Source organism: Staurois parvus, unplaced genomic scaffold (genome assembly GCF_062004578.1).
Source record: "Staurois parvus isolate SC_StPar_1 unplaced genomic scaffold, SC_StPar_1.0 ptg000011l, whole genome shotgun sequence".
NCBI classification, from domain to species: domain Eukaryota; kingdom Metazoa; phylum Chordata; class Amphibia; order Anura; family Ranidae; genus Staurois; species Staurois parvus.
This window is the reverse complement of record NW_028317807.1, coordinates 36,680,977-36,705,836: the sequence shown is the minus strand read 5'-3', so window position 1 is coordinate 36,705,836 and position 24,860 is coordinate 36,680,977. Positions and strand designations below refer to the sequence as shown.

Below are 24,860 nucleotides of genomic sequence, written 5' to 3'. Positions count from 1 at the left end.
TTGATTGCTTTGTGTTAAAGTTATAGCATCTACAAACTATGATATAGATACTGCAATTTACGCCATTTTTTGCTATACAGCGCTGCACCAGTTTAACTGACAATTGCGCAGTCATGCAATACGGTACATAAATGAAATTTACGTCCTTTTTTCACACCAATAGAGCTTTCTTTTGATGGTATTTGATCACCTGTGTGCTTTTTATTTTGGGCTCTATAAACAAAAAAGTTTTGAAAAAATATTTTGAAAAAAAAAATATTTTCTCATTTCTGTCATAAAAAATATCCAAAAAAACTAAAATTTCGGCATAAATTTTGGCCAAAATGTATTCTGCTACATGTTTTTGGTTAACAATCCCAATAAGAGTATATTGATTGATTTGTGTGAAAGTTATAGCATCTACAAACTATGGTATAGATAATGAATTTGCACAGCTTTTACTTTCTGACTGCCCATCACATTTCTTGAGGTGCTAAAATACCAGGAAAGTACAACCCCCCCAAATTACCCCTTTTTGGAAAGTAGACACCATAAGCTATCTACTGAGAGGCATATTGAGTCCATGGAAAATTTATTTTTTTTCCACAAGTTTTGGGAAAATGACCAAAAAATGTTTTCTTTTTTACATAAAGTTGTCATTTAAATTATATATTTCTCACACAAGCCATGGGTATATGTGGAATTACACCCCAAAATACATTCTGCTACTTCTATCGAGTATGGGCATACCACATGTGTCAGCCTAGCCCCGTATTTTGCAGATCTCATTTTTTCTCACAAGGTTTTGAAATATAAAAAAAGGAAAGAAAAAATATGTTTTTGTTTTCTTTCTTAATTTTCCAAAAACCTGTGTCAACAAATGAGATCTGCAAAATACTGGTGGGTGCACTTCATTTTACTTTTAATGGCCAATTGTTTGGTAAAATATAAAACATGATGGTGTGCTGAGTAAATAGATATCAAACATGACATGCTCTAAAACTGCGCATGCCCCGCGCAATGGTGACAAACTGCATACATTTTTAATATCCATAGGCAATGCTTTAAAAGCCTTTACAAGCTACTATTTTAGATTTACAGAGGAGGTCTAGTGTTAGAATTACTGCCCTTGATCTGACATTCAGGGTGATAGCTCACATGCATGGTGCAACCATTGTTTACATACCGACACAGGGTCAATGCTCGCGCACGCAGGTGTGCGCGGGGGGCAAGGGTGCTTTTTTTTAAAGTTATTTTGATTTCTAAATTATTTTTACACTGTCCCTTTAATTTTTTTTTTTCTTATCACTTTTAATGCTATCACAGGGAATGCAAATATCCCCTATAAATTCAATGGGCATTGTCATATATTCTTTTTTGAGAAATATGGGGTCTGTTACACTCTTGGTCTCTCCTCTGCCCTTACATTATCTAATCTCACCAAGATCGGTGTGATCAGATGCTTTCCCAATTTACAAATGGAATATATGTTTATATCCTGAGAAACTGAATTGATGAAGTGCTCCTACCTTCCAATTTCTTAGACTATAGAGATGATTGCCACCATTCTGGTCTCCAATCAATATGGTCAGCTTGCAGAAACACTGTCTGCATTCTCAGGTTCCCCTGATGGCATGGGACTGCCCAAGTAGGCCGTGGAAGGCAGCAGGGGAGGGGGGCATCATCTCTCTCTGATTGTAAAAGCAATCCTGCAGCTCATTAGCCACTAGGATTGCTTTTACATGAAAGCTGATCGCTGGCTGAAAGAAACGATACCAGGATGATGCCGGCAGCTATAGACATCATCCTGGTATAATCACTCAAAATCCAGTGATGTACCAGTACGTTGCTGGTCCTTGTTGGGTATACAGTTGTGACCAAAATTATTCAACCCCCACTGAAATTGAGTGTTTTGGCCAGTTTGACATTGCTTTTGATCATTCAGTCATCTTGCTTACATTTACATTAAAGAGGCACTTGTAGGTCAGACAAATATAACATAACAGTTATAATGAAATAACCACAAATGTCTTTTCTGTGCTCACAGCATTATCAGTTTTATTCAACCCCCAAGTGACATTCAATCTTAGTACTTAGTACAGCATCCTTTTACAGTTATAACAGCTTTTAAACGTGAAGCATAGCTTGACACAAGTGTCTTGCAGCGATCTACGGGTATCTTCGCCCATTCTTCATGGGCAAAGGCCTCCAGTTCAGTCACATTCTTAGGCTTGCGCACTGCAACTGCTTTCTTTAAGTCCCACCAGAGGTTCTCAATCGGATTTAAGTCTGGTGACTGCGATGGCCACTCCAAAATGTTCCAGCCTTTCCTCTGCAACCATGCTCTAGTGGACTTGGAGGTATGCTTGGGATCATTGTCCTGTTGAAAGGTCCAACGTCTCCCAAGCCTCAGGTGTGTGACGGACTGCATCACGTTTCCATCCAATATCTCCTGGTACTGAAGAGAATTCATGGTACCTTGCACACGCTGAAGCTTCCCTGTACCTGCAGAAGCAAAACAGCCCCAAAGCATGATTGACCCTCCACCATGCTTCACAGTAGGCAAGGTGTTCTTTTCATCATAGGCCTTGTTCTTCCTCCTCCAAACATAGCGTTGATCCATGGGCCCAAACAGTTCTAATTTTGTTTCATCAGTCCACAGAACACTATCCCACAACTTTTGTGGTTTGTCCACATGGCTTTTGGCATACTGCAGTCGACTCTTCTTATTCTTTGGAGACAGCAAGGGGGTACGCCTGGGAGTTCTGGCACGGAGGCCTTCATTACGCAGTGTGCGTCTTATTGTCTGGGCTGAAACTTCTGTACCCACATCTGACAAATCTTTTCTCAGTTCCTCAGCAGTCACACGGGGACTTCTCTCCACTCTACGCTTCAGGTAGCGCACAGCAGTCGAAGTCAGCATCTTCTTTCTGCCACGACCAGGTAGCGTTTCAACAGTGCCCTTTGCCTTGAATTTGCGAATGATGCTTCCTAAGGTGTCTCTTGGTATGTTTAACATCTTTGCAATCTTCTTATAGCCATTGCCCTTCCTGTGAAGAGAAATCACCTCTTCTCTTGTCTTCCTGGACCATTCTCTTGCCTTCACCATGTTTGTAACCACACCAGTAAATGTCTAGAAGGAGCTGAGTATCACAGTCATTTTAAAGCTGCCTAATTGGTGCTTATTATGCTTGATTGCTGCTCGGTGACATCCACAGGTGTTTTCAATACCTGATGGAAAGCACCTGTATGAACCTCTGTTCTTCAGAGTGGTAGTCTTTAAGGGGTTGAATAATTGTGGCAATGAAGAAACCACATAAGAACCATTTACTACTGTATTACATAAACAATTGATGTCATTTTAGTTGCATTTGGGTAGTTACAACGTCCTTGTAGGATTTGATTCTGAATACAATTCCAAATGTACACTATAGTCCCTAAACCCCTTTACAGCATTGGGGGTTGAATAATTTTGGTCACAACTGTATATGCTATGTTCTTTTTTTTTAATGCAGCCTGTGGGCTGAATGAAAAAAAAGAGGAGAAATCTCTGCCAGAAAAAGCGTGTGGTATGCCCACCATTAGAATATACCGCCTTGCATCAACCCACTTCTAATGGTGGGCACACATTAGGTTGCATGGTGCCACATGCACCAAATCCAAGATTGTACAAATGTCTAAATAGTGGCAGGCTTGAATAAAAATTGTCCACGTATAGGTGGTACCCCATATGGAAAAAGATGACACCAAGTCCCAAACTATTTTGCCACTGCTCCCCATGTAGTCTGTGCATCCAGGGGGCTCCATGTGACTATCTTTTCCCTCAAAAATCCAAAACGTATATGTATAGCCTGTTGCTCTCTCACAGGTCTTATACATCTTGAACCCATGTCTGGCACACTTGCTGGGGAGAAATTGTTTGAATGCAAGGTGGCCAGAAAAATGAATGAGGGACTCATCAACACAGATTTTTTGCTGGGGAGTATAGTCATCAGCAAATTTTTGGTTAAGGTGATTTATGAGGGGTCGAATTTTGGGAAGCCGGTCAAATTCAGGGTTACCCCAAGGACAACAGAGTGTGTTGTTGTTGAAATGCATAAAACACATTATACTCTCATATCTATGCCTGGCCACGGCAGCAGAGAACACAGGCATATGATGAATCAGGTCTGTGGGCCAATACAACCACAATTATTTTTTTTTAGTAATGCCCATGTTGAGGGTTAGGCCAAAAAAAACCTTAAATTTGGAAACCGTAATGGGTTTCCATGTGAATGGTCTGGTAGGGTTTGAATTTGTGTTGTCGGTGATAAATTATTGTGCATATACATCGCTTTGATCCACAATCAATGCATACAGATCTTCCATGAAAAACAGCTCCAAATAATGCAAGGGAGTATTTAAATTTGCCGTTTCCACCTGAATTCCGGGTTGGGCAGTGAATGGGGGAAGTACGGGTGCTGCAGAATTTGTGGGCTGCCAATTGGGATTTGCAAGCACATTCAGAAGGATACCAGGGGCTCTACAGGCATGTGTGCGAATTCTTGGTGGTTGCGGGACAACACTTGTGCTCGCCACCGCAGCAGCTTGTACTGCACTTATGGGACTCGCCACGTCACCAAGTGATACTGCAGTGCTGGTATGTGAAAGACCAGGATGTACTAGGCTACTGGTGTACACCAGTTCACCAAAAGGTAGAGCGGCACCACTAGTACTGGCACTCTGCTGCATATGAGAGTCATCAAAATTTACCAGCAAGTGCTAGCAGATATCAGGCCTGATTCTGCGAACACTTCAGTTTTGTGTGCAATGTATCAAGTAACAGTAACCTACTGACACTGCACTTGCTGGGGGATTGGGGGGGGTAAGCATAGGGGCTAAACGCAGATGCAGGTGCCGGGGCTGATCCCGCTAACACTGTGTTTTTGGGGACATTATACGAATGTGAACACTGGTATAGTGCTGATCTGATCAAAGATATTGATCCGTTCAGACACTATACTAGCAATGGAGGTTTATTGTGTATGAGCGTGTTCCTGGCAATCAAGGATTACTGAATGTGATTACTGGTGTACTGATGGGCAATCTGACGCTATCTGGGAGGGGCATGAAAACCACAGGAGCACGAATAAGTTTGCATTACAGCTCTTCGTTACTTTAACTGACAATTGCGTGGTCATGCAACACTGCACCCACTGCTACAGTGCTGATCTGATCAAAGATATTGATCCGTTCAGACACTATACTGGCAATGGAGGTTTATTGTGTATGCGTGTGTTCCTGGCACGCCCGTGGTCCTGGCAATCAAGGACTTAAATGTGATTACTGGTGTACTGACTGGCAATCTGGCGCTATCTGGGAGGGGCAAGATAACCACGGGAGCGCGAATAAGTTTAGCATCCCAATCAGGTTTTCATTGTTGCCTATGTTACTCTCTAAATCTGTACTAATAAACATTGTCACTGAGATGGAAAGAGAGAAAATCCACATTTCTTTTTGTTACTAGAATAGAAATACTAGGTAGGTTTTCCAAAGTGAAATATGTCATAAAAAAAATGCTTTCCCTCCCTTTGAAGATATTTCCTCTCATTACCTGCTGTGTTTACAGGACAGAAAGTGAAAGGAAATCTCCCCAATATGACACAGATGGCCCAAAAAAACCCGACAGGAGTTTAATTTGAACTCAATCCTAAAGTGGTTGTAAAGTTTCTTTTTTTTAATGAAAATAATAACCATGTTATACTTACCTGCTCTATGCAGTGGTTTTGCAAAGGGGGACCCAAACCTCTACTTTTGTTGTCCCTCGCTGGTGATCATGGCTCCTCCTCTTCTCTAAGTGTCCCAATAGCAAGCCACTTGCTATGGGAGCATGAGTGCATGCTTGATCCCGAGCCAGGCTGTGTGTGTCCATAGGCACACACAACGTTGTGTCCACACCTCGCATTTCCTCCTCAGAAGATTTTACTGATAGCAGTAGGAGCCAATGGCTCCCACTGCTGCTGAGTCTTCTGTGAGAAGAGAGGGGAGAAGAGCTACTGCAGATGGACACAGTGCTTGATCAAGATCAGGCACAAGTAAGATTTTAAGGGGGGAGCTAGGGGAGCAACTTTTAAAGGTTTTTACCTTAATACATTCTCTGACCTTTTGCCTATATAACCACTTTGACTTTACTCGATCCTACTCATTTTTAACAAAAAAAAAAAGTTGGGGTTTTATATATAGCTATTATTGAACAATCATTTTGAAGAAAGGAAATGACAGTTTCGGGGATTAATAAAGTATTCTGATTCTGAATCAAGCAGGAAATCAGTTTGTAAGGATCTTGATTGAACTCTTGAAGTTGCAACCATATTTATTAAACAATCTGTTTTCTTATGAAGTCCTGAGACTGCATGTAGATTAAATGATGGGGACACAGTTCGATAAATCACCTAAGGTAATTGTTCCAAGTGAGGTAAGCACATATAATGATGAGAACGCCTGGTGGTTTTAACAATATATAATGTAAATGCTATGGGAAATTACACATTTACCATTCAAGCATGGTTACTTGAATATCATCTGCGTACCTATAGAATTTCAACTCCAGGTTCACTATGAGTTTGTTCAGTACAATGCTTCCAATGCACTGCACTTATGTGCTAATATTTAAACCCCTTTGTATGGTTTTAAATGATATATGTATGTATGTAAGGGCAGCCATATTTGCCTTTTGCAAGAGGCTCTACATCCTTATTTACAGTGCTACACAATTATTGCGTTTTACCTCTCCTTTCATGATGAAAGTCAATGAGTTGGCCAAGAGATTGAAAACAATGCATAGCCCAGTTGGTATCTGCTACAGAAGTCTCTACACTTAATACAATAACAAATTAGATAAGATCAAGTAAGAAATAGGTGAAAATCACATAAAATAATAGTTTGGGGTAAATACTGTAATAACTTTAAATATCTACTGGTATATCTTTTTTCTTTTTGTAATATTTTGATATCTTCACATACACTGGTTTAAGAATATACAAAAAGTGGATGGAAATACAGGTGCCTAAAATCGAACTAAGTGGGGAAATGAATGGATAGGTCAGTTGAAAAACAATGGCATCTATACTACCCACATGATTGATGTGAATGCAAATAGTTTTTTTGTGAGTAATAAACCAGGTAATGGGTCGGCTCTGTAAACATTAATTTTTTTAATTAGGGAGTTATGTATGGCAAAAAGAAGAGTTTATGCTACCCAGTAAATGCAAACTAGTTTGTGTCAGTAATAAAATAGAGTGAATGGGCCAGCTCTGTAAAAGCCAATTTCCTTAGTTGGTGAGTCAACTATATTTTCTGCATATACTGTAACAACAATGCATTGCAAACATATGCTTCACACAAACAAATACCTGGGTGACATAGGCCCTTTGTGAAAAAGTGCAACACTCATTTAGGTAAGAATAGTAGGGAAAAACATTAGATGCAGACAATCTCCCGCTGCTGGCCTCTCTTGTGTCACATTGTTCTTCTTGGGATACCCTCCCTTTGAACCTCCTTGGTCACATTAATCTCATTAAAATGCTGCTCCTACCTAAGTATGACTACAATTTTCATAACTGTCCTATTTGGGTCCTTGTTTCATTTTTCTGTGAGATCGATTCACATGTTGGCTCCTTCATATGGAACGGTGTACTGCCCAGATTGGCTAAATCCACCCTTTGGCTTCCCTCTCGTCTGGGGGGGCTGGCTCTACATCATTTTCATACCTACTTCTGGGTGGCAATGCTGGTTTTCGTATATTGGTGGTTCATGAGCCCTACTGTAGATCCAATGCTGCAGTATGTTTGGAGTCTGCCTATCTGGACTCCTTAGCGGATCTCCAAAATTTGGTATACAGGGGTCCCGGGGCCTATGACAGGGTTTCAGTTCTGACGTGTGCCACCTGGAGGGTGTGGGGGGTTGCCTGTCCTCATTTTTGGAGTCAAAATCAGTGGTCCCCTGCACTATGAGGTAATCTTTCTCTCACTCATCTTTGTACTGTCCCAGACCATCAGGTTAGGGCACGCAGAGGTATCAAAATGCTGGAGGATATTATGCCCTCTGGGACTCTTTTGTCCTTTAAGTTCCACCTGCCAACCTGGATGTAATTCCACTACTGCCAACTGATGCCATTAGGGCTCAATTCCCTCAGATGCCCCTCCTTCAGGCTTATCCGATCGAGGAGCGACTCTCCCAGGGTGAGATAGACAAGCCTTTTTCTACACTGTATGGAGCTCTTCGTACTACTGACTCCCCTAAGCTTGAGTGGGTGTGGGTAAAGTGGAGAGCTGATAAAGCTCCCTGGATAAAGAGAGCTAAGCGGAATGCTTGGAGGGCAGGCCTAAACTGGTAATTTCTTCTATAGATAAGATGATCCAAGTTAAGTTTCTTCATATGGTATAATACACTCCTGTGAGGCTTCATACAATATACTTGACATGCAACCCTATGTGTCCTAGTTGTCGAGATCCCATCTTTATATGTTTTGGGATTGCCTCAGTCTAGCAAGTTTTTGGACTGATGTTTTTGATGATCAATCTCAGATTACATCTGTTCCTTCCTACTTTCTCGGAGTTAGCCCTTCTAGGGATTCAGGAAGATGATCATTGTTCCCATCATACCAAATTGCTGATTTATTTCCTATTCTTCTATGCTAAGAAAGAAATCCTCCTTTGATAGACCTCTCCCACTCCCCCTACAGTGTCTTCCTGGGAGGCGATGGTGGATGCGGCCCTGCCCATGTACAAATTTACATAACTCAACAGAGGCTAGCCCTGGAAGTATGATAAAGTGTGATCCCCTGTACCTCAAAATAGCATGCCCTATTCCCTTTTCCCTTATTCTCCCCTCTATTTACTTCCCTTGTCCTACTCTCCTTTTTTTCCCTGCTACCTCCTTCTAAACTGTTATTTAGACAGCTACCCCATTATGGGAATCTGGTGCTTTCCCACAGTTTAACTCAGGATCTCTTTGATTGAGTAGCGACTTCATGATTTTTGTTCCATACATGCATGCTTACTACCCTGATGTACTATACAGTTGGACTCTATTTGTTCATTGGACTTGGTGATTATGTTTGGCATTGTATATTGTACATGTGTTTATTGGCTCTGTACTGTTCTTGTTTTCAATAAAGCCCTCCTGATTTGGAAAAACAAAAGATGCAGACAAGTTGCATCAAAGTCACACTACTTAGTCACACTGAAAATCGCAGCAAAATTGCATCGCAGTAGCGTGAACCAAGCCTTATAGTTTAATAATAGTCTACTATTTGTTTAAAGGCATTAGATAGTATGCAGTAGGCATACTACCGGTAAGCCAGAAGTATGCCTACTGTTGGGACAACCACTCCCTTAATCACCTCATTCACTCTGTGTCCAGGAACTTTTTAGACAATGAGGTGGCTAAAAAACATTCTCTGTAATGACTTTTTCCTCTCTTACAGGGTACAGATTCTGATTGGCAGTTTTCATAGACAGAGCTGCCATCATTCAGTCTACTCAACTTATACTGCTTTATCCCAAAAGGAGAAGTTTTGATAGAGACTACTCTTTTGCACCCCATTGCCTTGCAAGACCCTAGAGTGGGAAAGAAGATTATACAGGGGAAAGGGTATGTCCTTTACAAAAGGTTTGCACAGAGAACCATAAAACATAAAAGCAGATCTGCAATACAGAAGACAGAAATAGAAACCGTATTGTAGGCCTCTAGTTCAAAAATACTTAGCAAATATGAAATACAGATATTAACTGAATGTGTTACCTTCAGTTGGTCCTTCAGAAACGACAACTCCTGTTAAGGTTTTCAGAGGAGTGAGCACCTGAGGAAGTAAGGCTTGTAAAGGAGTTTGTTTGAATTCGGCAGGCTGAAAAATCAGTGAAGAATCAAAAGCAATTTCTTTAAGCTCATCTCCATCAGCATTCTTGGATCCTATTGTAAAGGTCAGGATTCCTGCCCTCTTGAGAGCCAGTGCTGGTTGGACATAGTCATCTCTTGACTGCCCACCAGTGATGAGTACTAGAAGCTGTGGGATTCCTTCATCCGCTCGGCTTCCTGCAGATGTAGTAAAGAAATTATTCTGGACATAGCTCAGAGCAGCACCAGTATTTAATGGTGTGTTATTCAAAATCTTAATTTTTTTCAAATGCGCCATAACATCCTTTTTAGCACCAAAGGTATTCAGGTAGAATTCAGATTTTACATCTCTGCCGTACTGGGCCAGTCCTACTCGAATAAGATCAGGACCAACTTCCAACCTGTTGACTATCTTTACAACGAATTCACGGATGGCAGAAAAACTTGGCCCTCCAAGATCACTGGAACCATCAATCAGGAACACTATGTCCCTCTTGTTGACTTCAGTAACTGCAAGGCAAAGATATACGTAAGTGAATTTACAACATGCATACATATTCCAAAAATGTTATGTTTATTCAAAAGTTGGTATTGAAATAAGAACTCCACACAGAATCAACATGAGAAGATAAGATATGTCTGACATGTGGATTTCAATTACCTCTGAACTCTTCTAGCTGTTAAATGATTGCCAAGAGGGTTTGGCATGAAATAGAATATGGTGGGAAAGGGGGTCTGTCACCATAGCACACACATCTTTCCCTGGTTTATTTTAACTGTCTGAACTGATTTTGAGTGGAGTTGTGTACTGACTAATTTTCTTTTTAAATGTTTACTCTTAATCATCTAGATTATTATAAAAGTAATTTTAGAGAACAGTTGTAGAGAATACCAGCTGTTTAAATACATTGTATATAAAAACAGAGGGGAAAAAAGCACAGGTTTTTACAAATAAATAAATAAAAGTGAACACGTTTTTACATACTTTTCCTTTTCTTCAGTATGAGAACCTATGTTTATTTCACTAAATAAATAAATAAAATATATATTGCCAAAAGTATTGGGACACCCTTCCAAATTATTAGATTCAGCTTTTGTTCCAATCATCTCCATGGCCACAGGTATATAAAATCAAACACCAAGGCATGCAGACTGCTTCTACAAACATTTCTGAAAGAATGGCTCACTCTCAGGTGCTCAGTAAATTCAAGCGTGGTTCCATGATAGGTTGCTACCTGTGCAATAAGTCCATCCGTAAAATTTCCTTGCTACTAAATATTCCACGGTCAACTGTTATTGGTATTATAACAAAGTGGAAGCAACTGGGAACAACAGAAACTCAGCCACCAAGTGGTAGGCCACATAAAATGACAGAGTGGGGTTAGCGCATGCTAAAGCGCACAGTGTGTAGAAGTCGACAACTGTCTGCCGAGTCAATAGCTAAAGACCTCCAAACTTTATGTGGCCTTCGGATTAGCACAACAGTGTGTAGAGAGCTTCATGGAATGAGTTTCCATGGCCGAGCAGCTGCATCCAAGCCTTACATCACCAATTGCAATGCAAAGCGTCAGATGCAGTGGTGTAAAGCATGCCGCCACTGGACACTAGAGCAGTGGAGATGTGTTCTCTGGAGTGATGAATCATGCTTCCCTGTCTGGTTATCCGATGGGTGTGTCTGGGTTTGGCAGTTTCCAGGAAAATGGTACTTGCCTGACTGAATTATGCCTAGCGTAAAGCTTGGTGGAGGGGGGATTATGGGGTAGCGTTGTTTTTCAGGGGTTGGACTTGACCCCTTAGTTCCAGTGAAGGGAACTCTTAAGGCTTCAGCATACCAAGACATTGTGGACAATTTCATCCTCCCAACTTTGCGGAAACAGTGAGGGGATGGCCCCTTCCTGTTCCAACATGACTGTGCACAAAGCAAGGTCCATAAAGACATGGATGAGCGACTTTGGGGTGGAGGAATGTGACTGACCTGCACAGAGTGCTGACCTCAACCCAATAGAACACTTTTGGGATGAATTATAGCAGAGACTGAGAGCCAGGCCTTTTCGTCCGACATCAGTGCCTGACGCTACAAATGCGCTTCAGGAAGAATGGTCAAACATTCCCATAGATACACTCCTAAACCTTGTGGACAGCCTTCCCAGAAGAGTTGTAGCTGTTATCGGTGCAAAGGGTGGGCCAGCTCAATATTGAACCCTACGGACTAAGACTGGGATGCCAGTCAAATTCATGTGCAGGTAAAGGCAGGCGTCCCAATACTTTTGGCAATATAGTGTATATATAGGTTTTTGGGGAGTAATTGTCATTTAGCTGACAGTACTGACTGGTTACATATCAAGCTTTTTCTTTGACCATCTAAATCTGAAATTTTATCTCAGATATTTCAAGAAAGTAGAACAGGTGATCTTTCTTTTGAAGCCACCTATATATCTTACCCTAGAGTTCACTCTAAACTCACCAACACAAGTGCATAGATCCTACCTACCTTCTGTTATAACTGTTGGGGGCTGTAAAACAATTGTCCTTTGGGCTACTCCAGCAATGTATGGAACAAGTTGGCTTTCCAGTTGACCCAAAACTTGGAATTGGGGCACGGTAAACACAAAGGTATCATCGGTTGCAATTTGCTGCAATTCACTGTTGTCTGCTCTTCCCGCACCAATGCCAAATGTGATGACACTGTTAAGTCTTAAAGAATTGGCAGCCTCTCTCAGCTCATCACTTGATGGTCCCCCAGTGATGATCACTAGTGATTGGGGCACTCCTTCCTCTCTTCGGCTTCCAGCAGCTGAAGTAAACAGCTGCTCCACCACATACTCAACAGCAGCCCCCATGTTTGCCTCTTCTCCTCCAACATACTGTAATCTCTTCAGGGCATTTATCAGCTCTTGTTTGGTAGTATGTTCATCCAAGGTAAATTCTATTTTGACATCATCACTATACTGCACAACTCCTATTTGCATCCGACTCCTTCCCACCTCCAAACGTCTCTCCACATAATTCGCCAAGAAGTCACGGATGGCAGTGAAACCCGTGCGTCCAACATTGTTTGAGCCGTCAATGAGGAAAACCAGGTCAGCCGAGTCTGGTGTTAATTATGCAACAGTGGAGTTGTGTGGTGGGTTAGGTAAAAGATTGAGATAAGTGCCAAAATAACAAACAGAAAAGTAGGAGAGAAGAGAAAGAAATGCACAAGGTGACAGTGTTAACCTAGGTGCAACAGAAACATGCGGGTGTACTAAAGTGAATACATGTTTCTCTCCAACAACATTAAGAAACATGATGCAATGGAAGCAAGGGACCTTTTAAAGTGCATTTTCAGTTCCTGACAAACTGCATGTACTAGATAATGTTGACATCGAGCTTACATCTTAAGCATATGTTATTTTCTAGCATATGTGCTGACAGCACCGTATGATCAATGATCATATAGGTCACATGTGTGATTGGTGCTTTCTAGAGGTCCCTGCAGTTAAGAATTGATATGAGCCTGCCCCAAACCATATAACTTTATGGCATTAGCTGTGCCCCTTCTGTCTACCGCACTGGATCTTAGACCTAACAGGTACCAGCTATGACCGTGTTTGGACGCATAGCCATATTCATCTAACAAACATATTTTGCCAAAATCAACCTTCTGTTTTTAACAGAATCAGCAAGGTTGTAGAGTTGTAGATTCCTTTGAAATAGATAATTAACTCAGAGCTTTAGGCTACAATGCATGTGGCATTTGCCATAGCCAAGTGACAAAACAATGCTTGTTACAGCAAATATTAATTACAGCTCAATGAACTGAGCCTTCTGCTCTCTTATCTATAATAATAGGCTCAAAGTGAGGGATGGTTTGGGAGGGAGGCTTCTGATATGCCACAAAATAGCATCCTCCGTTATTTTTAAGATGACACGTGTCAATTTTAAATGCAGTTTTACTTCTGTGACACTGGAGCCCAAAAATAGTCAACATTGTTTAATAGTTATTGTTTTTGTGAAAATTATCAGATCATCATATACAAGTTTCACAGGCAGTTCACGGCAGGAACAGGAATGCTTGTAAAATGTCCTGAGCACCCACTACATATTACCTCAGTTTCATTACATGATAGCAACATTTAACATCAGCGTTCTGCATTCTTGGTGGATAGGAGCTACCAGATTCTTAATATAAAACAAAATTAGTACTAATGTGAGAATAAAGAGACCTCTAGTGTAAGACTGTGTGACAGAGTGCTGCAACTTTGAGAATGTGACAGTCAAAAGACCTATACATTTATAGATATCACATGACTGAGGGAAGCTCTGTCTTTTTTTTTTACTGATTAGATATGGTTATGTTCAGTGTATATTAGAACTGTAGTTCACCTGCAGTGGTCAGATCAGGAAGGTAACTGAAGGGCCTAGAGATGCCAAGAGTTGAATTAATTTGCATCAGTTTTAACTAAAGCTTAAGAGCAGCCAAAATAAACACACAAAAATCAGCACAAGGGACATAGGTTACCATGAGTATGATGTGTCCATGTCCATATTAATACAACTAAGAGGCTGTCACAGGCTCTCATCAAGAGTGCCCAACTATGCCCGCCATTTCCGACCAGCTGTTCTTTTCACATAATCTGCACTACAGATTCTATAAATGAAACATGATTTATGAATGAAGGGGGTGAACCTTTTAAACATCCACTCATTCTCCATGCATAAGGGACTCTCTTGATGAGAGCCTGTGACAGGTCCCACAGTGTCATCAACCCCTTAGCACCAGAAGACTATGGCAACAGGGATGAAGGGGTTATGGACAGAGGTGGATTTCACCTAAACAAAGAGGCACAGGGGACACATCCTACTGACCGTAAGTTGTGACTGTTGAATTTGTGTTTTTTATTTTGGCTGCAGGTAGGCTTTAAGGTATTTATGGATGTGTACAATAATGTCTGTGAAGCTCCTTCCAACACAACCCTGTTTGGAGATGGATTGGACAGAACATAAAAATCTTCATCAGATCACTATATTTCCTTGACTCTAGCACCGTTTCTGTGCTCCTCCTCTCCCTATTAATTTGCCTATACATGACCACTTGAGTGATACAGGCTTTCCATTTTAGAGCTAGAGCGGAGCTAAGAGATAATGGAAAAAGTTGGTTTGTTCATGCACATCTGAATTTTCTCTGATGTAGCCAGCCATACTATTGCCCTGTCATTTTGCAATCCTATAGGATACAATACCTGTAAGAGATATTTAGTTTTAATTATAAACATTTTTTTGGAGTTATAGTGTCCTTTTTTTGCATTCGATAAGATAAGTCAGTGCTATAATCAGAGGCAATGTTCACATTTTGTTTTCTATACTATGTGTACTTTCTCTAATATTGCTTATAATATTCTGTGCTGTATTGGGTGACTGAAGCAATCTCTAACTGTTGATTGTTATACACTTATGGTGGTATTGTTTAACCACATACTGCTGCATACAATAAATGTAGTTGTAGTTCAGACTATGCCTTGCCCTTCCATACCCTGTAATGTCTCAGTGTGTAGCTTGTGAGGTCTTTTTATATCAGTCACACCATGTTTTATGAAGACCCGGTAAGCAATTATTCAAACAAAAAATGCAGAATCTTGTTAAGGCATTAAAAACAATACCAGTGATGACCAGATTTATGCCAAGACTCTAGACTGATTTCCATATACTAACCAGTAATGCTGTTTTTAAAGTAATTTGTAAGGCAAGCCAAGATGGGTAACATAACAGCCTTTGCAAAAAAAGACCTTTGGAATGCTACATTGTTTTAAATAAATAAATAATAAACTTTTTCATTTTGCCTAACTAAATACATTTTATGCTATTGATGAGTTTCTCATCCATGATCAGTGCTCTGGAGTAGATACGATGCCATTCTGATCCACAAACAGTGAAATCAGCAATTTTGGAGCATTAACTGATAGCCAAGCTAGCTTTCTTCTATAACCTATGTAACAAAAGATTTTATCCATTGAGAGACATAGTAACAGTATTTTACAATAGATTTTATAGTGCCACCTTCAAGCCAACTAATTCCTCCTATACTTTACAGCCATCTTAGCTCCTGTTTGAAGCTGCATGTGCCATGTTGCCGCACATGTGGTCAGTTATGACACCAACTATTTGATGGCTTGACAGTTTAATTGAGAGCACAAGCACTTGTGACAGATATTGTTCACGGCATGCCTTGAATGTAACTGTTTTGGGAAGCAGTTAAATCAATTGGGTTTACCTCCAATTTCATTTAGAGTGGGCACTAGGCTAAGATCAAATGTAGGCCATCTTGTAGGGCCTATAAAACCTTGACCACACCAGTCATGCTTCAACTGTCGTCAAGCACTATGAAAAAAATAACAACCTAATATGTGAGTGGGGAGGGTAGAGTGTCTCTCAATGGACTCCCAAAAAAGATAATTTTTTTAGTGCAAAAACAAACAGTTAACCTTCATGGCTACAGTTTTTATATGTTTTTGTAACAATGACTATAGTAAATTGAATATGAAATTAGCAGTCCCTCTGGATAGTCATTGGGAATAGAATCAAAGTCATCACTGTGTAATAAAGTCATCAAATAAACATTTCTAATGGCTGAAGTTTCACACAGACCTCCACATAATATATAACTGTATAAGCAATGCTGGTAATAATGTACACTGATAATACCTAGTACCCATTACATAGAGGTAACTGTTAGAAACTCAGCATTTATATTAAATATTATCATTAGCAAGAGATAGTGTAGTGCTTCACACAATGAACATGTTTCTGACATAGTTTAAGCAGAAACATGTAATCTGTCACTGGAAGCTAAGGCCTTATATACTCTGATGAGATGTGGGACAAGCGTTCCTCAGAAAAACAACAAACTTTGCACCAAACTCGGCATTTGAATTTTCCTGACAAATAGATGCAATGCAGTTTGCCCAATGAATGAAGTAATTGCCACGGCACTGAGTGTGAAAGTTGAATTATAGTGAATCTGCATCATGGAATTACATATTCATTGAGGGTCACATGGCCAGTACATGCTGCATCTTCCATGACCTTGAAAGCTGTAAATCTAACCTGCTGGGCTTTTAAGGTGGCGTGTTCCCAAATTAATGTGTGTGTGAATGAAGTCAGATGGGTGGTAACAAGTGAGGCTGCCTGAGGATTTCCCTTGAAACAGAACAGCCGAAATGATGTCATTTTTAGAATCCCCTGTACTCTAAAACATTACATAAGCTACAGAGCAGCTGAAATAAATGTTTTATACACAGAAAATGTTGTTTAAAGGTATTGAAACCCTAATAAATACTGTAAATGTTAGCACTTCAGCCTCACAATGAATTATGTGTGTCTAAAAAGCTGTTATACATGACATTTTTATCCCATAAATACAATTTTAGTAACAAAATAATTTACTTACCTGGCCTAACAGTAAATTCAGCTTAAACAGGCTAGGAAACTGCAAGTTCTATGTTAAATAATTGCAATCATGAATTGTATTTTTACAGAACACAATTGTAATAACAATATTGCTGTTAAAAGTATAATATAATATATATATATATATATATATATATATATATATATATATATTTAAAAGGCATGTGTATATCCTTTTACTTCAAAATAGAACTATAGGCAACCCATTTTTATTTAGGATTTTGGATAGCGTATGGGAGGGTTATAACCTCTATCTGTTTTTGGGGTTTTTTTTGACATCTGCGTCCCATTGGGAATGCTTTCCTTCACTTCCTGCCATATAGCCAGCACAGGAAATGAGAAAATATTTCCAAAGCGAGTAAATCCCTGGTTGTCAGCAAGACTAGTGTCCCCATAGAGAGAATATATTCTCTCTATTACTGTTCTGGGGACAGCCCAATATTAGGGATTTTCTTTTACTTTCACTTTTGGAGATATTGGTAAACAGGACAAATAGGGAGAATGAATCTCCCTAATGGTGACACAAACAGCAATACATACATGACAGGTGTTCTAATTCTTCACTCTATCCAAAACTAAATAAACGTTTTAATTTTACTTTGAGGAATGCATGGGCTTGGGTCTAGGACAGAAGGGTTGGAGGTGTGCTAGCACCAAGCTACAAAATGCACAAATGTTGCTTCTGTTTTTACCTAAACTGTATCTGAATCCGAAATATTTTTTTTTTTTGGTTTTGGAAAAAGTAGGAAATGTTTGAAACAGCTCCTGGGCCTTTTTTTTTGGTCATTGGTGAGATTTCCCTTCACTGCTTGTCTCAGACATAACAGAAAGTAAGAGAAAATCTTTCTAAGATGACAAGAAACTTCCTCTTACACAACCAGTCAAACCCTTCTCCTCCTCTTCTAATAACAACTGTAACATGTTGAACTTTTAAATAAAATGTGACTATAAATACCCTTTCCCCTTGTCTGGTCAGTTTTGATATCTGTTGGTGGAGGCTTAAAACGTGGAAGGTGAATGTTCTCCTTATAATAACATGCAATCATTTCTCTTTTCTCTTGCTCAGCATAAACTTGAATAGCTCTGCAGTTAAAGCAGATATTATGTTGCCAACAGGAGTGCATCCTTTTTTTAGTCTTTGCAATCTGGCCATCATCCATCACATTATAAAACCATTTCTATCTATCTATCATCTATTAATCTCCTTATCCATCAATTTAAAGTGTCTAATTTTAGCTGCCTATTGGTGGATATTTCAGAAATGTATAATAGGAAAATGTATGTATTTATAAAATAGAATATTCATAGCAGTATTATATTATGTAATATATATGGGACTGTTTTACTGAAGGAACACTTTTCACCCCAATCCATATTAACTTCAAATACCCAATTTAATTAAGGATTGTGAGTTAAATTAAACTTACCATAAACTCTTTTTAAAGTAAATCTGGGGAAATATGGATCCGCCATTGCTGAATGCCTTCAAAAAATGCTAGTTTCATGGCGGTTGTAATGATTTCTAAGTCATTGCCTGAACCCAAAGCATGCAGCAAGAAAAGTTAAGACTCATGTTTTGCACTCTTGTTCTGGGACAGCAACTCATAATCCCCTGAAGAAGCTAACATGTTCAGAAAGAAGGGTTTGCAATCGCAACTCATTATTCTCTCAATACAGGTTTCCTCCAAATATTCAAAATGACCGCAGTAAAAGGTGAAAATATTACTTTTATTGAATCAGGCTTTGTATACCTACCTTTATTGTTGTGCCTATCAGTTTAATTTCACACCTACCTTCCTGTTGCTGTGCATCCAGTCTATGTATCCCTGAGAGCATTAGGCATAAAAGCGCCACCATCGGAAGTGGGCCATGCTCCCTCATCTTGACCATGTATGGGTAATAAGCACCAGATGATCAAACTGAAAAAAATAATAAAACATGTTGGTTTTATTTCAGTCTCTGATTCTTCCTAGTGTTTCTTCCTAATTTCGTTAAGGAAAACAATTGTGATCACTGACTAATAAAGAACAAAATTGTATATAGTGCTGTGAAAACGTATTTGCCCCCTTCCTAATTTATTTTGCATATTTGTCTCACTTAAATTATTCAGATCATCAAACAAATTTTAATATTACACAAAGATAATCCGAGTAAATACAAAATGCAGTTTTTAAAGGATAAGTTCACCCTTGGGAACATGTTACATGTTCCACCCATTTTTAGGGTGGAACATGTACATGTAGCATAATCCCAACGCTGCAGCTGCTGCCCAATTCATATCCTCCCCCCCACCACCACGCACCCCGTGAAAGCAGTATGGGGAGAAGTTTGCCGTACTAGCTGTCACTTTTTGAAAACAACGCAGCCATGCGGGGCTACGGCCACGTCATTCATTTACAGAGTTCTGTGAATGACCTACAAGTCCCAACGATCTTATTGGCTGCCGGCTTGTACTTCTCAATGAATGACAGTGAACCTTTAGAAAAATTAAACTTTTGTCTCATCAGTCCACAGAATATGTGCCCAAACGTCTTGGGGATAAACAAAATGTTTTTTGGCAAATGTGAGACAAACCTTTCTACTTTTTTTGGTCAACAGTGGCTTTTGCCTTGGAACTCCCCCCATGGATGCCATTTGTCCCCATTCTCTTTCTTATTGTTGAATCATGAATACTGACATTAACTGATCTTTTAGCATGCTTCACTTTGTCAGACAGTTTCTATTTAAGGGATTTCTTGAGTCAACAGGTCTGGCAGTAATCAGATCTGGGCGTGGCAAGTGAAATTTAACTAAGCTTTCCAACAAATGTGGTTAATCACAGCTCATTCATGATTTAGCAAGGAAGGGCAATTACATTTTCACATAGGGCCAGACAAGTTTGGACAGCTTTTTCCCTTAATAAATTACATCATCATTTAAAAACTGCATTTTGTATTTACTTGGGTTATCTTTGAGTAATATTAAAATTTGTTTGATGATCTGAATTATTTAAGTGTGAAAAATATTCAAAAAAAATGAGGAAAGGAGCAAATACTTTTTCACATCCCTATATATATACTGTATACATAGTATAAATACAATGGATATAAAAAGTTAAAATGTTAGGTTTCTGTGATGTAAAAAATGAGACAAAGATAAATAATTTCAGAACTTTTTCCACCTTTAATGTAACTGAAATATTTTAGGTGGAGGGAAGTAAAAATAAAAAACTAAAATATTATGGTTGCATAAGTGTGCACGCCCTTAAACGAATACTTTGTTGAAGTATCGTTTGATTTTATTACAGATCTCAGTCTTTTTGGGTATGAGTTCATCAACATGGCACATCTTAACTTGGCAATATTTGCCCACTCTTCCTTGCAAAAACACTCCAAATCTTTCAGATTGTGAGGGAATCTCTTGTGCACAGCCCTCTTCAGATCATCCACAGATTTTCAATCAGATTCAGGTCTGAGCTCTGGCTGGGCCATTCCAAAACTTTAATCTTTTTCTGATGAAGCCATTCCTTTGTTGATTTGGATGTATGCTTTGGGTCATTGTCATGAACGATGAAGTTCCTCTTCATGTTCAGCTTTCAAGCAGAAGCTTGAATGTTTTGTGCCAATATTGACTGGTATTTAGAACTGTTCATAATTCCCTATACCTAGACTAAGGCCCTAGTTCCAGCTGAAGAAAAACAGCCCCAAAGCTTGATGCTGCCACCCCTATGCTTCACTGTGGGTATGGTGTTCTTAGGTGATGTGCAGTGTTGTTTTTGCGCCAAACATATCTTTTGAAATTATGGCCAAAAAGTTCAACCTTGGTTTCATCAGACCATAACACATTTTCTCACATGCTTTTGGAAGACTTCAGATGTTTTTTTGCTAAATTTATTGGATGTTTTTCTTCATAGGAAAAGGTTTCTGTCTTGCCACTCTACCCCATAACCCAGACATATGAAGAATACGGGAAGTTGTTGTCACATGTACCACACAGCCAGTACTTGCCAGATATTCCTACAGCTCCTTTAATGTTGCTTGTCACAGAAGAGTGCCCGTGCCTTCCCCACCCCCCTTTTGCCTGCTGTCCCTCTGCCATATCCCTCCACCCGCTGTCAGGGCAGGGCTGTGGAACGGACAGGTAGGCCTAGTGGCAGGGTAACGCACTGGCTGACGACAACCACCACCAACAGACTGAAGTCCCTCAGGGCGCGGAGTCTAAGTCCCAGGCTGCCCTTCACCAGGGCCCCTGATGGTGGGGATGGACTTGACGCAACCAGGGACCAGGTCGCGGCCCCCGAGACACCCCAGCTGCGGTAATGGCCGCCGCCAATGGCGTGTAGTTGGTGAGAATGACAATAGCGTAGTCAGACAAGCCGGGTCAATAACAACGGGACAAAACAGTACAGAACAGTAGACAGAGAATCACAGGTCACGGGCCGGGTTCAGCAACGGAAGGTCAGATCAAAGGGAAACGCAGAGAATGGTCTTAGTCACAAGCCGAGTCAGAATACCAGAAGAGTCACGAGCGTATACACAGAGCTGTAGCAAGACAAAGACACAAGACACAAGTGCAAAGAGCATGTGCAGATCCCAGGCTTATATGTACTCAGCCACACCCCTCTGGGGGATGGACCTCAGAGACCTGAAGGCATAAAAGATTCCCATCATGCTCAGCAGAAATCCAAGATGGATGCTAGCACATGGAGTAACATAACCTCTGGGAAAAGGTAGGACCTTGACAGTACCTCCTCCTCAAGGGCCCCTCCCCCTCCGCGGCTCAACAAAAGGTTTCCGAGGAAAGCGGGTATGAAACGCGCGGAGGAGGGCAGGAGCATGGACATCCGCGGAAGGAACCCAGGAACGCTCCTCGGGACCATAACCGCGCCAATGAACCAGGAACTGTAATCGGCCGCGCACCAATCGAGAGTCCAGGATCCGGCTCACCTCATACTCCTCATGACCGTCAACCCGAATGGGACGGGGCCGAGGCAGAGAGGTAGTGAAGCGATTGCAGATCAGAGGTTTCAACAGTGATACATGAAAGATATTGGAGATCCGCATCCCAGGTGGAAGGGCAAGGGCATAGGCCACCGGATTCACCTTGCGGAGAATGCGAAAAGGACCGACAAAACGGGGAGCTAGTTTGGGTGTGGGCACCCGAAGATTGAGGTTACGAGTAGACAACCACACCCGATCGCCGACCTGGTATGAAGGAGCGGGCAACCGTCTGCGATCAGCCTGGAACTTCTGACGCTGAGCCGAGTCCCTCAAAGCCCTCTGGATCTGCCCCCATGAAGAACGCAGGGCAGCAAGATGGTCCTCCACAGCCGGAATGTCCTGTGGTGAGAACCTCTCAGGTAATACCGCGGGTTGGTACCCATAGTTGGCCATGAAGGGGGACATCCCGGAGGAGGAGTTGACCGCTGAGTTCCTGGCAAACTCAGCCCAAGGCAGGAGATCGGCCCAATCATCCTGATGGTCCGAGATATAACACCGAAGGAATTGTTCTAAGGCCTGATTGGAACGCTCCGCAGCCCCATTGGACTGCGGGTGGTAGGCTGAAGAAAAGGAGAGACTAATGCCCAACTGGGAGCAGAAGGCGCGCCAGAATCTGGACACGAACTGACTCCCGCGGTCCGAGACAATCACCTTGGGCAACCCATGCAGGCGAAAAATCTCCCTGGAAAAGACCGTGGCCAGTTCTTGCGCTGTTGGTAATTTCCTGAGTGGAATACAATGGCACATTTTGGAAAAACGATCGACGACCATGAGGATGACCGTATGGCCCCGAGACACAGGGAGGTCTACAATAAAGTCCATGCCCAGGTGTGACCAAGGACGCTCCCCATTGGGAATGGGTTGCAGAAGACCCATTGGAAGATGCCGTGGAGATTTATTCTGGGCACAGATCGAACATGCCGCTACATAAGAGGCGATGTCGGCACGGAGAGTTGGCCACCAGAACAACCGAGAGACGACCCAAGACAACTGGTTCCTCCCCGGATGCCCGGCAGTTTTGGAGTTATGGTAGGTACGCAGCAGACGGGTGCGCAACCCCTCGGGTACAAAACATCTACCCTCCGGTCTCTCGGGAGGAGCGTCAGTTTGAGCCGCCAAAATCTGCTCCCCAAGGGGAGAAGTCAGACTGGTACGAATGGCAGCCAGGATATGATCCGGAGGTATGACCGAGGTTGGCTCAGAGTCCTCCCTGGACAACTCAGAGTATTGCCGCGATAATGCATCAGCCCTGACATTCTTGGAACCAGGCAAATAGGAGACCACATAGTTGAACCGTGACAAGAACAAGGCCCATCTGGCTTGATGGGGTGTCAATCTTTTGGCCTCCGAAAGATAAGTCAGGTTCTTATGATCGGTAAGAATGAGGACCGGAACTGCGGAGCCCTCGAGCAGGTGCCTCCATTCCTTGAGAGCCAGAATGATTGCCAACAACTCCCTATCTCCAATCTGGTAGTTGCACTCTGCAGAGGAAAGCTTCCTGGAGTAGAACCCACAGGGAAGTAGGGGTCCATCGGGTGACCGACGTTGAGACAGGAGAGCGCCTACTCCTGTCTCGGATGCATCAACCTCAAGAACGAAGGGCAATCCAGGATTGGGATGAGACAGTATCGGAGCCGAAGCGAAGGCGGATTTCAGAGCCTCAAAAGCTACGATGGCCTCGGATGGCCACTCGTGAGGATTGCTGCCCTTCTTGGTTAGGTCTGAGAGAGGTTTTGCCAGCGTGGAGAAATTTCTGATGAATTTCCGATAGTAGTTGGCAAAACCCAAAAAGCGCTGAATGGGCCGAAGGCCATTGGGACGAGGCCACTGCAGAACTGCCGAAACCTTCTGAGGGTCCATGGAGAATCCCTCCGCAGAAATGATGTAGCCTAAAAAGGCAACTTGGAATCGATGGAATTCGCACTTCTCAAGTTTACAAAAAAGTTCGTTCTCACGTAATCGTTGCAGCACCTGCTTGACATCCTGGATATGGGACTCCATGGAGGCAGAGTAAACCAGGATGTCATCCAAGTAAACTACCACGCACTGCTGCAACAAGTCACGAAGGACATCATTTATGAATTCCTGAAAAACTGCGGGCGCGTTACACAACCCGAAGGGCATCACCAGGTATTCGTAGTGACCGGTTCTGGTGTTAAACGCGGTCTTCCACTCATCCCCCTGTTTGATCCGTACGAGGTTGTACGCCGCCCTAAGGTCAAGTTTGGTAAAGACTGTTGCCCCCTTAAGGCGGTCGAACAACTCAGTAATCAAGGGAATCGGGTAGGCATTCTTAGTGGTGATTCGATTGAGACCCCTATAATCGATGCAAGGCCTCAATTCACCACCCTTCTTCTTTACAAAGAAAAAGCCCGCTCCTGCTGGGGAAGTAGACTTACGAATGTGCCCCCGGGAAAGCGCATCCGCAACGTACTCCTCCATGGCCTTATTCTCCGCAACTGAGAGAGGATACACCCTGCCACGCGGAGGAGTGGCACCGGGTTGCAAGGATATGGCGCAGTCGTAAGGACGATGAGCAGGTAAGGCACCAGCGCGTACCTTATCAAACACGTCCTGGTA

The 24,860-nt window shown here is 41.7% G+C and overlaps 1 protein-coding gene across 1 annotated transcript in view; it reads right to left on the bottom strand.

Annotated features, from left to right (window-relative positions):
- Nucleotides 1-24,860, bottom strand: part of COL6A3 (collagen type VI alpha 3 chain) — a 171,005-nt gene that overhangs the window by 93,333 nt on the left and 52,812 nt on the right. Inside the window, exons 2-4 of the mRNA XM_089672429.1 lie at nucleotides 19,095-19,220; nucleotides 12,347-12,946; nucleotides 9,763-10,365 (exon numbers count right to left, since the gene is read on the bottom strand). Of these exons, the coding sequence (XP_089528555.1) occupies nucleotides 9,763-10,365; nucleotides 12,347-12,946; nucleotides 19,095-19,191 (1,300 nt within the window). The 5' untranslated portion in view covers nucleotides 19,192-19,220. The remainder of the gene's footprint in view (nucleotides 1-9,762; nucleotides 10,366-12,346; nucleotides 12,947-19,094; nucleotides 19,221-24,860) is intronic.